The sequence below is a fragment of the Xenopus tropicalis genome, chromosome 4 (genome assembly GCF_000004195.4).
Source record: "Xenopus tropicalis strain Nigerian chromosome 4, UCB_Xtro_10.0, whole genome shotgun sequence".
Lineage (NCBI taxonomy): Eukaryota > Metazoa > Chordata > Amphibia > Anura > Pipidae > Xenopus > Xenopus tropicalis.
In genome coordinates this window covers 115,202,109-115,216,073 of record NC_030680.2, presented here as the reverse complement: position 1 = coordinate 115,216,073, position 13,965 = coordinate 115,202,109, and the positions used below count along the sequence as shown (strand labels likewise).

At 39.6% G+C, this 13,965-nt stretch overlaps 1 protein-coding gene across 17 annotated transcripts in view; it reads left to right on the top strand.

The window, feature by feature from the left end:
• Positions 1–13,965, top strand: part of rbfox2 (RNA binding fox-1 homolog 2) — a 174,262-nt gene that overhangs the window by 126,268 nt on the left and 34,029 nt on the right. For 10 of the 17 annotated variants that reach the window (XM_031900032.1, XM_012960942.3, XM_012960943.3 and 7 more), the window contains 3 exons: positions 9,611–9,835; positions 11,293–11,436; positions 11,894–11,947. In XM_031900032.1, coding sequence (XP_031755892.1) covers positions 9,611–9,835; positions 11,293–11,436; positions 11,894–11,947 — 423 coding nt within the window. 17 annotated transcript variants of the gene reach the window in all.

Here is a 13,965-nt window from a genome sequence, read left to right as displayed (position 1 = left end):
CATTGTTAATTGTTTTGTAATGAAGTTTTACCACAGTTACCTAGTCCGAAGCCCACGTGGGTTAAATGGGTAGTAAGACACTGGCATTACAATACGGGCACTTTGGGACTAGTTTACAGGATTGTAAGGCATTATTAGATCAGATTAACTAGGTGATAAAACACCATGGGGTAAGATTATATGGCTGATATGGATCGGAAATTAGAAGGCACTTCGAGAAATGAATAAGGGATACAGTTAATGGAAAATATGGGCCTCTTTAAATATTAATAGAATGTATGGGTTTTTTTCTTCTTCGGCACAAGCCTTTGCAGACTCTGGTATCATGCTTCCGTATCTTGTCTAAGCACGCACAATACCAAAATTTTTAAGATCTGGGTAATGGGAGATTGTGCTGGGGGAGGTTTAGAAGCTAGGCACCCAGTTTCACCTCTCCAACTAGTAACACAAACAGTTTGATCGGGTGAGGTGGTAAATAGAGAGCGCAATCGGATACCTCCCGGCATGTCCTCCTGACATTCTTCTCTATTTACCCGGCATTCACCTTGTGTGCAGCATCTTACATAGCTTGGAGATGCTATTTGGTACACAGCTGTGCCATGTCGATTTTTTAACTATATATTTAATCATGTGTTTGGTGTAAATGTATATAATATTTGCCTTAAATATAGGCTAATAACCCCAATATTCAATTGTAGCATTCATTATTGACAGAAAAAAAGATGATTACATTTATAAGTGCATGCATGTAGACTGATAACTAAGAAAAGCAGAAATTGATCATATGCATTGTTTTGCGCTTATATACATCTTCATCAGCATTCCTGAAACTCTAGTGGCTCCTTTTGAATTTACCTTTTTTTTTTTTTTTTTTTGCATTTACCTATTGCATGAGATACCCTTTTACCCTGGAGATAAGGAGAATTTAAAGGCCTTATGCAGCTGATGTTCTTGTGGAATTGGGCTTTGCAGTCCTAGGCGGAATGTCAGATAAGGCAACTGCATTTGTGTCACCATTCAGCGATGGAAAGGTTCTATTATTTTACCATTCTGATGTATTGCAGGTTTCTTATCTTGCAAAAAGATATATACAGATATAGTATTTTGCTTTGTTTAGAAAGGGCACCTAATGTAGAATATATCAACCCTTAAGTAGCATATTTTCTCTGATCTGGGTCTCAGTATTTATGTTTGTGTGAAGTAAATAGACCATGTATTATTTGCTTTGGAGACTCATAGCTGACTCTCCTGTAGAACTGAATTTGTGCTGGAGTAATAACTAACCTCCAGCCTACACAAAAAAAATAATATTTTTATGTTTACCTTTTCATTTCATTCTAATGACTTCAGGTTAGTTATACCCAAGGCACAATATCTGTGCAAGCACTACATTTTAACTATATTAACTTTTTTTATGGTCCCATAAAAACACCTTAATATGATTATTATAAATTATATTCCCAGCGAGATTATAGAAACTGTCTGCTTTAAAGGCATGAAATGTTACCCTTGATCCTCCAGCAGGTGACCTTGGGCAAGGCAGAAGCCATCCTTATAGCAGTCACTGAGGGGTAACCAAGTAGGCCTTGTACATTTATTTATTTTTTTTACAGTACAGGTAACCTGGAAACCCATTATCTAAAAAGCTTATAATTATGGGAAGGTCATCTTCCATAGACTCCATTTTAATCAAATAAGTCTATTTTTTAAAAACTTTCTTTTTCCTCTGTGTTAATAAAACAGTACCTTGTAGTTTTTCACAACAAGATATAATAAATCCTTATTGAAGGCAAACAATTCTATTGGGTTTATTTAATGTTTAAATGATTTTTGGTAGACATAAAGTATGTAGATCCAAATAACAGAAAGACCTCTTATTCAGAAAAACCCAGGTCCCAAGCATTCTAAATAGCAGGTTCCTTTACCTGTATTGTAAAGCCCTTTGTCAGTTATCCATCCTTCACAAATTGCATTTACAAATTGCTGTAAGCTTTAGCAAAATTATCCATAATGGGTTCTGCAGTGTATTACTATTGTTATTATTATTGTTATTTATAGCTCCTGCTACTCTGAAATTTTGATAGATGTTGAATTTACAAATAATCATTATAGTGTTATGTCCTGGCCTCAGTCCAAATGCCAATGCAGTTGCACCCCAAGTGGTTATAAATAGGTTAAACTCTTCTGTTTATATATACACAAAATGCGCTGATCCACATGTGTAAATGCAAATGCCAAGAGAAGGAATGCCTTGTGCTCCTTCTTTAGTTATGTGAAGTACATGGAAGATGCGTGCTATTTATACATTAAGTATACTGTTAAGCTCTTATCGTGTCCGTTTCCTACTGCTGGCTTGCATGAAATCAGACTTTTTGACTGGAGTAATTGGTTTCTTTTTGTTTGCTATTTTTATCTCCCACTTTGCTTAATAAATCTTTAAAGGCTTTTTCTTGCTTTGAAGTGAGCTAGGAAGAGTGGATGAGTATTCCCCTCAGAGATGCACTGACAGTAAGAAACGATAAGGCAAGGCTGCCATAAAATATGAGCGCAGTGTAGGTTTTTCTAGATCAGGTTGAGGCAACAAACACACCATTACATAAAATAATGTGTTTTATTAAGGATAATAAAAAAACTACTCTGCTATAAGCTCATTTACATAATACCTGAGGAAATTCCAGATGTGCACTTCCACATATTTTGACTTGTGACTGTGATTGGCTGTTTGGTAGCCCCATGTTGACTGTAGGAGGCTCTGTATCTCTGTGCTTCCAAAACTTATCTCCAAGCTGGAGATTTAAAACTAGGCATCTGCTTGAGGACACTGGGAGCAATATCAAAGGGGAGCAATATTTTGCTCAAGAGCCACTGGTCGGGGATCACTGCGTTAATGAATTCGCTAGAGAGACCAGTACCGGGATCCATGCAAGGACCAAAGGTCTGTTAAAGTTATCCATATATTGGATGTTTGCCTTTCCAAAAAGGAATAGTAACACACAAACATAGCCACAGATTTAACAAAGTTACCCAGCATGGCCCTATCTGCTGTAGCATGAGGCACAAATGATATTACGCAGTCAGATTGGTGGGGCATAGAGAGTGTGTGGTAGAACAACCGCAAATGCTTTTGTCCTGGCTAGGCACAGCAAAATACAGCAGTGCATCCAGTCGGTGATATAGCCATTGGTCCCTGCATATAAAACACATTTTATTTTTAGTTGTCTAAAGTTTACTTGGCAGAAATAGTTTAAGCAGCATTTAAATGTTGTAAGAAGTTACTAAAAATGCTTGCAGCCACAGGAACAAGTGTGCAATGCTATTTGTGCTTGTCTCTAAAGAGACATTCTTGTCCCACCAGCAACAACTGCATCTCCACTATACAATTTACTTGTACAGTCTCTTGTTTTCCATTCAGTTCCAAATTGATATAGAAAGTATCACTCTTAAGAACGAAAAGCCACAAAACTATTCATCTGTGAGGCTACAACTCTATTCTTTTTCTGTTCAGGCCTCGCCTCTTCATATTTCCATGTCTCATTGAGACCACTGCTTGGTTACTAGGGTAATTTAAAGCCTAGCAACTAGATAGCTGCTTAAATTCCAAACTGGAGAGCTGATTAACAGAAAGCTAAAGGAAGGAAAACCTTAGTGTAACCTTAACCTAAAGGGGCAACCACCTTTACTGTGGAGGAGCAGGCTGAATTAATCATTGTGAAATAGCACTGCATTGCTTGAAAGAACAATACTGAATGTCAAATTAAAAAATGCTGTAACATTTGCACAAATGGTTGTAAAAAAAGTATATTTTTTTTTTAAATTTTACTGTCTATGAGCGACCTGTGGCCCCCACAGAGGCTGCAGAACTGCAACTTCTGGAATCCTACTGACAGCTCTAAGGGCGTTACTAGAGGAATCTGTAAACAAACTCAGTAGTGCCACAGGTTGCCCTAGCCTGTTCTGTAATCAGACTTGACATTAATATTGTGTAATATCACCTTTTGTACTTACTTCCTGGTCAGAAGGTAGGAATCTTTTATAGAAAAGCACTGCAGGGAGCAGCGGTAGATCTGCTGTTTCATTATATCTCTGGGCTTGTTTAGTTTTATGTTGAAGGAGCTTGTGTTGTTGTCTCTGAATGAAGGTGCCCTTAGTGTTCTCTTAACCAGCACTGTTGGGAAATAATGGCATTTCTGTTGATTTTATTCTCTTCTCCAAATATTATTCTCCTTTACATTGGCTACTGCTGTTTTCTGTCACACATGTCACACATTAACACATGTATGTAAAACCACTGGCAGTTTCCCATTGATAGCCTAATTTAATCAGAGAATTTAAATTTGGATATGCTGAACTACAGCCAGTGTATTTGTCAAATGCCCTAGGAAGTCAAAACCATTAAACATTGCCTGCGAGCTTAGAAACTGGCTGAGCATTTTGGGAGTTGTTCTTGACAGCAGCCCGAGGACCTGGAATACAAATTTCAGTCTGTCTTGACATCATAAATGGCTACCTATATGTCTGCTGACAATGTAAGTGTATCTGGATTCTCACAGAACCCACCTGCGCCAACAAGGCAGAAGGTACAATGTGTGGGGCAGGGGCTCTTCTTACCTCTTTAATCCGACGGCTCTTCTCCTCCATCTGAAATATTTATACCTCTGCTGAATGATTTAGTGAGTCCCCGGGAAAGAGAGCTGGGGTGTCAGCCTGTCATCTGGACCCAGAGGGGATAGAGAGAAAGAGAAAGTGAGGAGAGAAGTATGAGTGGAAAGAGGGTAGGAGAATTACATGTGTAAGCTGCACTATTATTTTCTTTGGAAAGAGAGCCAAGTTATATCTGCCTGACGATCACAGGTCTTTATCTTAGGATCTGTCCATTCTCCAGCTCTTGGATTTTCTTTATCTCCTCCCTTACTGTATTATGGTGTACAGATGTACATAGTAGATATGTATGTCCTATGGTGTTGGGATATACATGCAGGCATGCAGCCCTGTGAAAATAGTAATTGTTCTCTGCAATGCATACAACTGCATTAGTAAAAAATGTCATAATATGATTGTAATTATATATTATTATTAGTTTGTTACCTTTGCCCTTGTATAGTGCTACTAAATGTTACACACTTCCTTTTGTGGCAAGAAGTTGTCACACAAATCACACCCTGACTTTCCTAAGTCCTAAGCACCAGCTGCACCCATCCTGACACTATAACGCAACTGTGCCGAATCACTTCATAGTGCACAGATTCAAATCTCAGAAACATGTATGTAATACACAACCTATTAAATGTATCAACAGTCCTTTGTAATGTTAGCAGTTATAACAAAAGGTGATTAGTGATTTTGCTGTGTCACACAGCTCATTGAAACTTGTGTACTATAAGCAAAATAATAAAGTAGATGTATATACAAATAATAATGTAAATAATGTAAATATTTTTCTATTAATAAGATTTGCCCCAAATAAAGTGTCTGTGCCCTGGTAAATTTTGAAGCGTGCAACTGCCGGATTAGGAAGGAACGTTATAAAGGACCATTACTGAGCTGTTTCTCCCATTCTGTGCAATAAGCAATCTTATGGCAGGCAAACCTCCAATTTAAGGAATAGTTCAGTTTAATCATCATTGCTCACCAACATGGCCAACATTTTTTTTTAATGAAAAGCTATTTGTGTTCTTACTCCTATACCTCTTTTTACATATAATATTTTTCTGATCCCTTCCCTGTTAATAATGAGGTCAACAACGGACCCATCTGAGCAGAAAGTAATAATGAAATATGCATATTTGGTGCCAATTCTAAACTTGTGCAGTGCTGCCATACTGTTTACACTGGCTGATGCAATTTATTACCCATTTATAGAAAATGTAAATATGTATTGAAAGATTATTCCTGCCATATATACCATACTCTAATTCTTTAATAATTATATAGTAATGTAGATCCATGTACAGTTTGGATGCAGTATGGAATTGGTTGCATGTGCGGCTCACTCAGCACACACAGCTCTCACTCTCTCTTTTTCCTCCTTCCTTACCTTTATTGGCTAACTGATACATTGGGGAGGCTAAGCATAAAGAACAAGACCATATTTAGAGATTTGTCTTTGCTGCCTAAGAATATTTAAATTATCTTTGCCAGACTGGCAGAGGATCATTGCCTCTAATAAATCATATGTGTGTCCCAAATAGCACATCCCAAAGTGGGATGCTCAAATAGAAATTCTAGCTAAGAAAGGGCTACCCCAACTGTAAACCAACAAAGGCTGACCCTAAACCAAATTAACTGGCTTCTATGCAAGTACTCCTTAGTCCTAAGCCCACGAATGTCATTTGACATTTTTCTACAAAGTGGCCAAATTACTGGTACATTTTTCTGAGGGCGATGTTACTTGTACAGATATGTACGTTTTATGTAGAAAACTCAATTATGGGTCAAACCACATTTCATTTGTTCAGCCAGTGCTGTGGTTTGGGATGCAAGAGCTCCTCCTATAAACAAGAATGGAGCATTGGACGTCCATTCAGCCACAAACTGTACCCTAGTGCTTCCTGTGTATTTATGGGATGGGTGCCTATTGTGGTCATAATTCTAAATTCCTAAAACAGCAGTGTGATTATATGGAGTTGAATGTGTAGCTGTTACATTGTGTTGCATAGGTGCAGGGTACTTTTCAGAATAAAACTATTTTTAAGCAGTGATATGAAATAGGAGACCTGTATGCTTGGAGGTAGGGGCATCTGTCCCAACCTTTATCTTATCTAATGTTTCTATTATTGCGGCTTTCTTACCACCCCCCATACAAGCCTGCCCTTTCCCAAATCAATGCTATCGTTAAGTCCAACATACACTGCAGGTCAGGAGGTTATAGATCAGGCCAGGGTCTCAGCATTGTGCCAGCTTCGGATGGAACTGATCCTGTAATAGCGCAGTGCTGAGCATTCTCTGCTCCAGACAGACAGCAGTGTGAATGAGCAGACAAGGGAAGAGAGTCTGGATAGCAGGGAGAGTGTGTGAACTAACTGCTGCGCTGCAGAGATCGCCAGCTGGGCATATAATGAGCCCCTGATTATTAATTCACAATGCATCAGCCACCCCTTGCCTGTAAAGCAATCAATGAGTCCTTAACCCAGTGCCTAGAGCTATGTTAGGGTGGGGTATGTTAAATCAAATCCATAGTATAAATGGTAGTGCGTTTTATGAGAATGCGCTAAGGCTCTATTTCGACAAGCAAGTGTAAGCATGCATGTGTATACTGGTCCAGTTGGTTTAGTTAATCTGCAAAGGATGCATGTATTGTATATAGTGATGTGTATGTTGTATGTACTTCAGTATAGGCTGTGTGTGTGTTTGTGGGTGCTCCACTGATCCATTAAAGGAACAGTAACACCAAAAAATAAGAGCTTTAGGGCTCTGGTACACGGGGAGATTAGTCGCCCGCGGCAAAACTCCCTGCTCGCGGGCGACTAATCTCCCCGAGTTGCCTTCCCTCTGCCATCCCACCGGCGAACATGTAAGTCGCCGGCGGGATGGCAGACGCGGCAGCGCGATTTCGCGCAAATCGCCGAAAAAGACTCGCGAGGCTTTTTCGGCGATTTCCCGAAATCGCCCCGCCGCGTCTGCCATCCCGCCGGCGACTTACATGTTCGCCGGTGGGATGGCAGAGGGAAGGCAACTCGGGGAGATTAGTCGCCCGCGAGCAGGGAGTTTTGCCGCGGGCGACTAATCTCCCCGTGTACCAGAGCCCTTAAAGTAATGAAAATATAATGCACTGTTGCCCTGCACTGGATAAACTGGTGTGTTTGCTACAGTAACACTACTATAATTTATATAATAAGCTGCTGTGTAGCCACGGGGGCAGCCATTCAAGCTGGAAAAAAGGAGAAAAGGCACAGGTTACATAGCAGATAACAGACAAGTTCTGTAGAATACAAGTGTGTTTTATCTGTTATCTGCTATGTGTTTGTGCCTTTTCTCCTTTGAATGGCTGCCCCCCATACTACACAACAGCTTATTTATATAAATTATAGTAGACTTTCTGAAGTAAACACACAAATTTTACCAGTGCAGGGCAGCAGCACATTATATTTTAGTTACTTTCATACACTTTCATTTTTTGGTGTTACTGTTCCTTTAAGCACAGTGTAAGACATGACGTCAGCTGTGGAGGAATCTCTGCAGCAAACCCCCCTCCCTACATCCAACCCCAATTCCTCCCATCAGGGAGTCTCAAGTCCTTGTCTGCCCCCCTCCTCTATGCTGCACACAGAATAAATGATAACACTGCAGCACCTCCACAGTCCCTGCTGCTCTCGCTGCCCATCAGTAACTGCTCTCTTTCTCCCACTCCTTTCCCTTCTTTAGAATATCCCTCTTAAATAGATCTACCTTCTTTTCTCTCCAATATCTGGCTAATTACTCCACTTGGTTTCAGTGTCACCCTTTCCTTTTCCCTATTGCCTGCTCATATGTCTTCATGCACTGCCATTGCCTCACTCTTCTCTAGCGATCTCCCATTCACTTATTCATCTGCCATTCTCTTCCTTACTCTCTCATCTCTTTCCTCTTCTTCTCCTCCCCTTCTCTTTTTTTCCCTCTTCTTTTTCGCTGGCTCAGCTGCTTCTCCCCCCTCACCCAAAATCCCATCTATTTCTGGCATCTGCTCACATTTTTAGCTATGGATCATTGTGACTCCAATCGGTTCCAGATGCTGCGGCTCTCCAGGCTCTGCATCCCTCCCAGTCTCGTCCCTCATCTTGTTTCCCTCCCAATCATTCTCTATTGTCTTTAAGCTTTCTGCCCTGCCCCCTCCCAGCCACATGCACGTACATAGTACATATATATGCGCAGGGCATGATCATACCGCTCGTCTCAAGGCAAAAGGATCACATTTCTGGCCAGAAATCCCCCTCTCCTTGCTTCACTTGTAGCACATTATTTTACTGCATTGCTTTTATTATTTTTTTTTTATTTGTACTCTTTAAATCTCTACCTCATAAGCTGAATGTGGCCCTCCAAATGTTGTTGAACTACCTCCTCAAGCTTCTTGAAGGTTATAGGTAGTGTAAATTTGTGTAAATGGATTGAAAGACAGTTGCCATTTTCTATTAGAAATCACAACATTTTGTGAATGGCAGCTATTATGGAGGTTACAGCACATATTCCAGTTAGTGTATGGATAGTGTTGTGCACCAGAGGCCCATAAATGCACAAAACTTTCCTATAAATGATTGTAAACTGCATCATAGGTAAGCATTCTTCTAAAGGGCTTATGGCTTTAGGCTTATGGCACACAGGGTTGAATCTGGGATACTGCAGGCAACATATCTCCCCAAAATGCTTTCCCACAGACAATAAAGTAAACTGCTGGGGGAAAGCATTTGCGGCACTTTGTTTTCAGAAGTCACCTGAAGTATTCTTGCGATTTTGGGTTGATTTGTTGCCCACAGTAGCCCAGATTTAACCACCGACAACAAATCTCCCTGTGTGCCATTAGCCTTATGTGTTTCATGAGATGCCTGCAAAGCAAGATTCTCAATAAGATAAAGTTCATTATTTGAAAACATGAATTGCAAAATATTATGTATTAATAGTTTTTACATCTGTATCGTAGGGTAACCAGGAGCCGACAGCCACTCCTGACACTATGGTTCAGCCGTTTGCAGCCATCCCTTTTCCTCCACCACCACAGAATGGACTATCCACAGACTATGGAAGCCAGCACACACAGGAATACGCTACTCAGTCCACTGAGCATGGGATTCCCTTGTACGGAGGAGGGCAGAGCCATGCAGAGCACAGCACCCCAGCTACCAGCACTGCCAATGCTTCCAGCACGGTGCGCATTCACTTTTTACCCTTCTCTGTTTACCTTCTCTGAATTCCCCTTAATGCATTTCTTGCACTGTTCTTTCTCACTTTCTCTCACTATTTTGCTGCACTTACTTGTCTCTTCCACAAATTGGTTCCTGGTTTACTTTTCTTCTGTGGCACATGATCAAGGATTTCAAAAATCCTCTGTCTGTTCAGGTACACTTTTATTAGTTTGGCCTGCCACTGTCTTTGCTGTTGGTGTTGTTAGTTGTAGTTCACACAGCTGCAAGTTATTTTCCTTGAAATTTATAAACTGAGGCAGATTTCAACTGCCGATTTGGGTCCTTAAGACCTCGGACCAACTCTTATCTGCCAAACGAATGCATTAACACAATATCGCCCACCCATGGGCATATCAGCGGAAAGATTTGCAAATCTAACCATGTATGGCCACCTTTACACATTTAAAAATCTCAGTAAATGCAAACAGATGATCTACATAATGGACACACTTTCTAGGGGTATTTTACCTTGAACTTAAATATTAATATGTTATAGAATGTCATATTTTGCCAACTTTTCAATAATCTTTATTTTTAATTATTAATCATTTTTATATTCTTTTTTAGTTTTTTAGTTATTTTCCAAATGGTAATCCCTGACTCGGGCAGCTAAATACTGTTGCTATGTGAGGCTACAGTTGTTACTTTTTATGATTCTATTCAGTTGTTTTTCTATTCATACTCCAGTCACTCTTTTCAGATCACTGCCTGGTTGCTAGGGTATATTGGACCTTAACAACCAGATAGCTGCTAAAATTACACACTGGAATAACACACTGGATAGCTAAACAAACAGCTGTTATTTCAGACCACAAAAAAAAAACATGCAAACTAATTATAAATTGTTTATAAACATCATCATCGACAACATGCTAAAATTTAATTTGAAGGTGAACCACCCATTTAATAGTAGCGATGCCTGCACTGCCACCCCTAAGTAACTGCTGCCAGATTTCTTTCCCTGCTATATATTTCTTGGATCAAAGATTTAACTTTGATATGGAAACAAAAGATTTACTGAAGCAGCAATCAAAGCATTTGATCTTTAGTACATTTCATTTATTTGTTTTTCAATCACTTGCTTAGCTTAATATAGGGAATAATGCATCCTATAAACTGTGAGGATATTAGAAGTCACCAAGGGCTTCCATATTGATATAAAGGCACCAGACCTGTAGGCCCAGCACATCAGCGAGTTTCTTTAAGAGCCCTTCAGAATATGTTGGTTCTATGTAAATAAAGATAAACAACTACGGCCTGGAGTTTGCTCAGGTATTATATCGAGGCAGCAAAACTTCTATAGATTTTCATAACATTTCAGCTTTTGTCAAATACACATCTTCAGCCCTTGCTAGTTGTACTCTTTCTTGCTGGACAAGCATGGTTGTTAAACTATGGTTTCTCTCCTGTTTCTACCTAGCAGACAGATGGATCACAGACAGAAGGACAGCAGTCCCAGACACAAAACAGTGAAAACAGCGAATCCAAACCTACCCCAAAGCGGCTTCATGTTTCGAACATCCCTTTCCGATTCAGGGACCCAGACCTGCGCCAAATGTTTGGAGTGAGTCTTCTAGCCCCTATTCTGTTCACTGTGGGGGTTGCTTGATGTGTTGCATGCTAAATCTGAGATTGCAGACTTGCAGTATTTGTTGTTTTACTATGCCAGCACCTACCTGCCTGTAAATGATGCAGCGGTAGTTTAGCAAAAGCTATGGGGCTGCAGGTGTTGGAATAATTAGGATACAATATGGGTTTGTGGATGAGAATGCTGGGAAATTTTCAAGGCAAATGAAAAAACAAGAATCAACTTTCTCTAAGAAAGAAATTCTGTAAGATGAAAACAGCTGGAAGAATTTTCATTTTTCAATGAGATACAACTCTGTCTAGCTTCTAAAATGTGAATAAAATGTTCCTGGGCTCATTTTCTCCGAGTTATTCTTAGGATGCGCTAATGCATGAGTAGTACCTTCCTTTTATAGATTAAATTAATTATTGAAGCTTTTTTCTCCTCTGTGCAGCAATTTGGCAAAATTCTTGACGTGGAAATTATATTTAACGAGCGAGGCTCCAAGGTAAGCTGCTTCTTTCTACATTTTATCATTAAACTTTAATCCTGATTTTGACCACTTGCTAAAACGCCTTTGCACTGTTTAAGCTTTAGTGCAATAAATGGCAGCTTCCAGACCTCCTTAGGGATGCAGGGAAAGCTTTGTGCATGGGTGTGTGGCCATTATTATATGGCAGAATGTAGCTTGCAAAGCAGTTTATCTCTTAAATTGTGAAATGCGGAAGGAATTTGATTTTAAGGGCTCTGGCACAGGAGGAGATTTGTCGCCTGCGTTTTTTCCCCCTGGCGCTTTGGCGACAAGTCGCCACGACAATACCCACAAAGAGATTTCATGCGAGTTGAGCTCCAGGCGATCTGCTACCCATGGTACACTCAACAGTTAACCCCCCCTCATGTTTACTCAAGTCGCTCAGAAAAGGGTCTGTGTGCGATTTGAAACAGCAGGCGATTTGAAGTAGCCTCGTATGTTTTGACGCTGTCGATTTCCATTGATTTAGCATTGGCGTCTTGTCGCCAAATCGCTCTTTTAAAAATCGCCGGCGACAAATCTCCTCGTGTGCCAGAGCCCTAACACAACACATTCTGATTAATCATGACTATTCATGGCTGAGCTTGTGTCAAAATTCACTTTGAAGTTCCACTTGTCTGCTTTTTAAACACACATACACAGAGCTTCCAACAACCCTGCATCGCTTAGGATATGATTCTGCTGCCAGAAAGCAGTGAGATGGCTAGGAAAAACACAATTTGAGGCTGTTAAATTAGCGTTGCAACTTGGCCTTACATGGGCCGTGGCACATGGGAGATTTAAGGAATTGCACTCATTGTTTCCTATGTGAATGGCCTAAAAGTACTATTCGAGAGTAATCTGGGTGATTGTTGCCTGAAAGTGTGTCACAACTCATTTTAGGCAACAATCATCTAATGTGCTTGAACATGCATTTTCTGCCAACTGATTTAGAAGTTAATGGGGACGGATTTCAGGTGTTTTGGTGGTGTCTTTAGGCTACTGAAATCACCCATGTGCCATTGCTAAAAAGTGAAGAGGTGGCACTGAAAAGGCTGCATCAGTTGTTCTAAACATTTGTGGTCCTTTGTGCAACTAATTAAATCTAGGTTGACCTTTTTGATCTTTTAATTAGTCTTAAAATTAATTATTCTTACAGTTTAAATTCATACAAAAAAATTAAAAATATATATATATATATTTTTTTAAATATAAGATATAAAACAAACATGAGAGAGCAAAGGGAGCTGGCATCAGTAACCTGCACAGGAATTTTTGGGTAATCTCTGACAGAACAGCCTCAGGGCCACTTATGTTCAGGCACTGGAATCTTTTGATTTTTAGTAATACTGGGCCTGTGCTCACAGTTTAGTACGTTGAAGTAGAGTTAAAAATATATTTAGAGAAGATTTGTGGCATTATGAAATGATTCATTTCTCTTTTCATATGGTATAGACACTTGAGGGCAAACAAAACTCCTTTTTACACCATTCTTAAACCTTTGGTTATCATGTCCACAGCCAAAATACACTGCAGAAGGAATTTCTGCAAAAAAAAAAAAAAATACATTTCTGATACTGTTTTCAATCATTCTCTTTCATTGTTGTGTTAATTCATTAGAACCTCATATCAACCTTCCATTATCAGATACTGTGCTTTATGTCTTATATCACACAGCTCTAAAATTACCCCCATAATACCCTACCACTGTTACAGTGAGCAGCTGATGAAGAAGTGCGTGACCAATTTGCTTTGCCCTAGTTGGCTTTGCAAAAATTCTGAATGCAGATTATAGAGGCAAAGTGCTTAAGCCAAAAATGTACTATTCATGTATGAAAGAACAAATTGGAGCATTCAGAAATATTAGAATGTCTATATACTGATAAAGTAAAATGTGCAATGGCCTTTGTCCCATACCAAGGCTACATGTTTTTCTAGCATTACCCACATATGGAGGGTTTTTAATGTTTTTAAGTTGCCATTTCTGCCATGACAAGAAAGTAAGTAATACATGG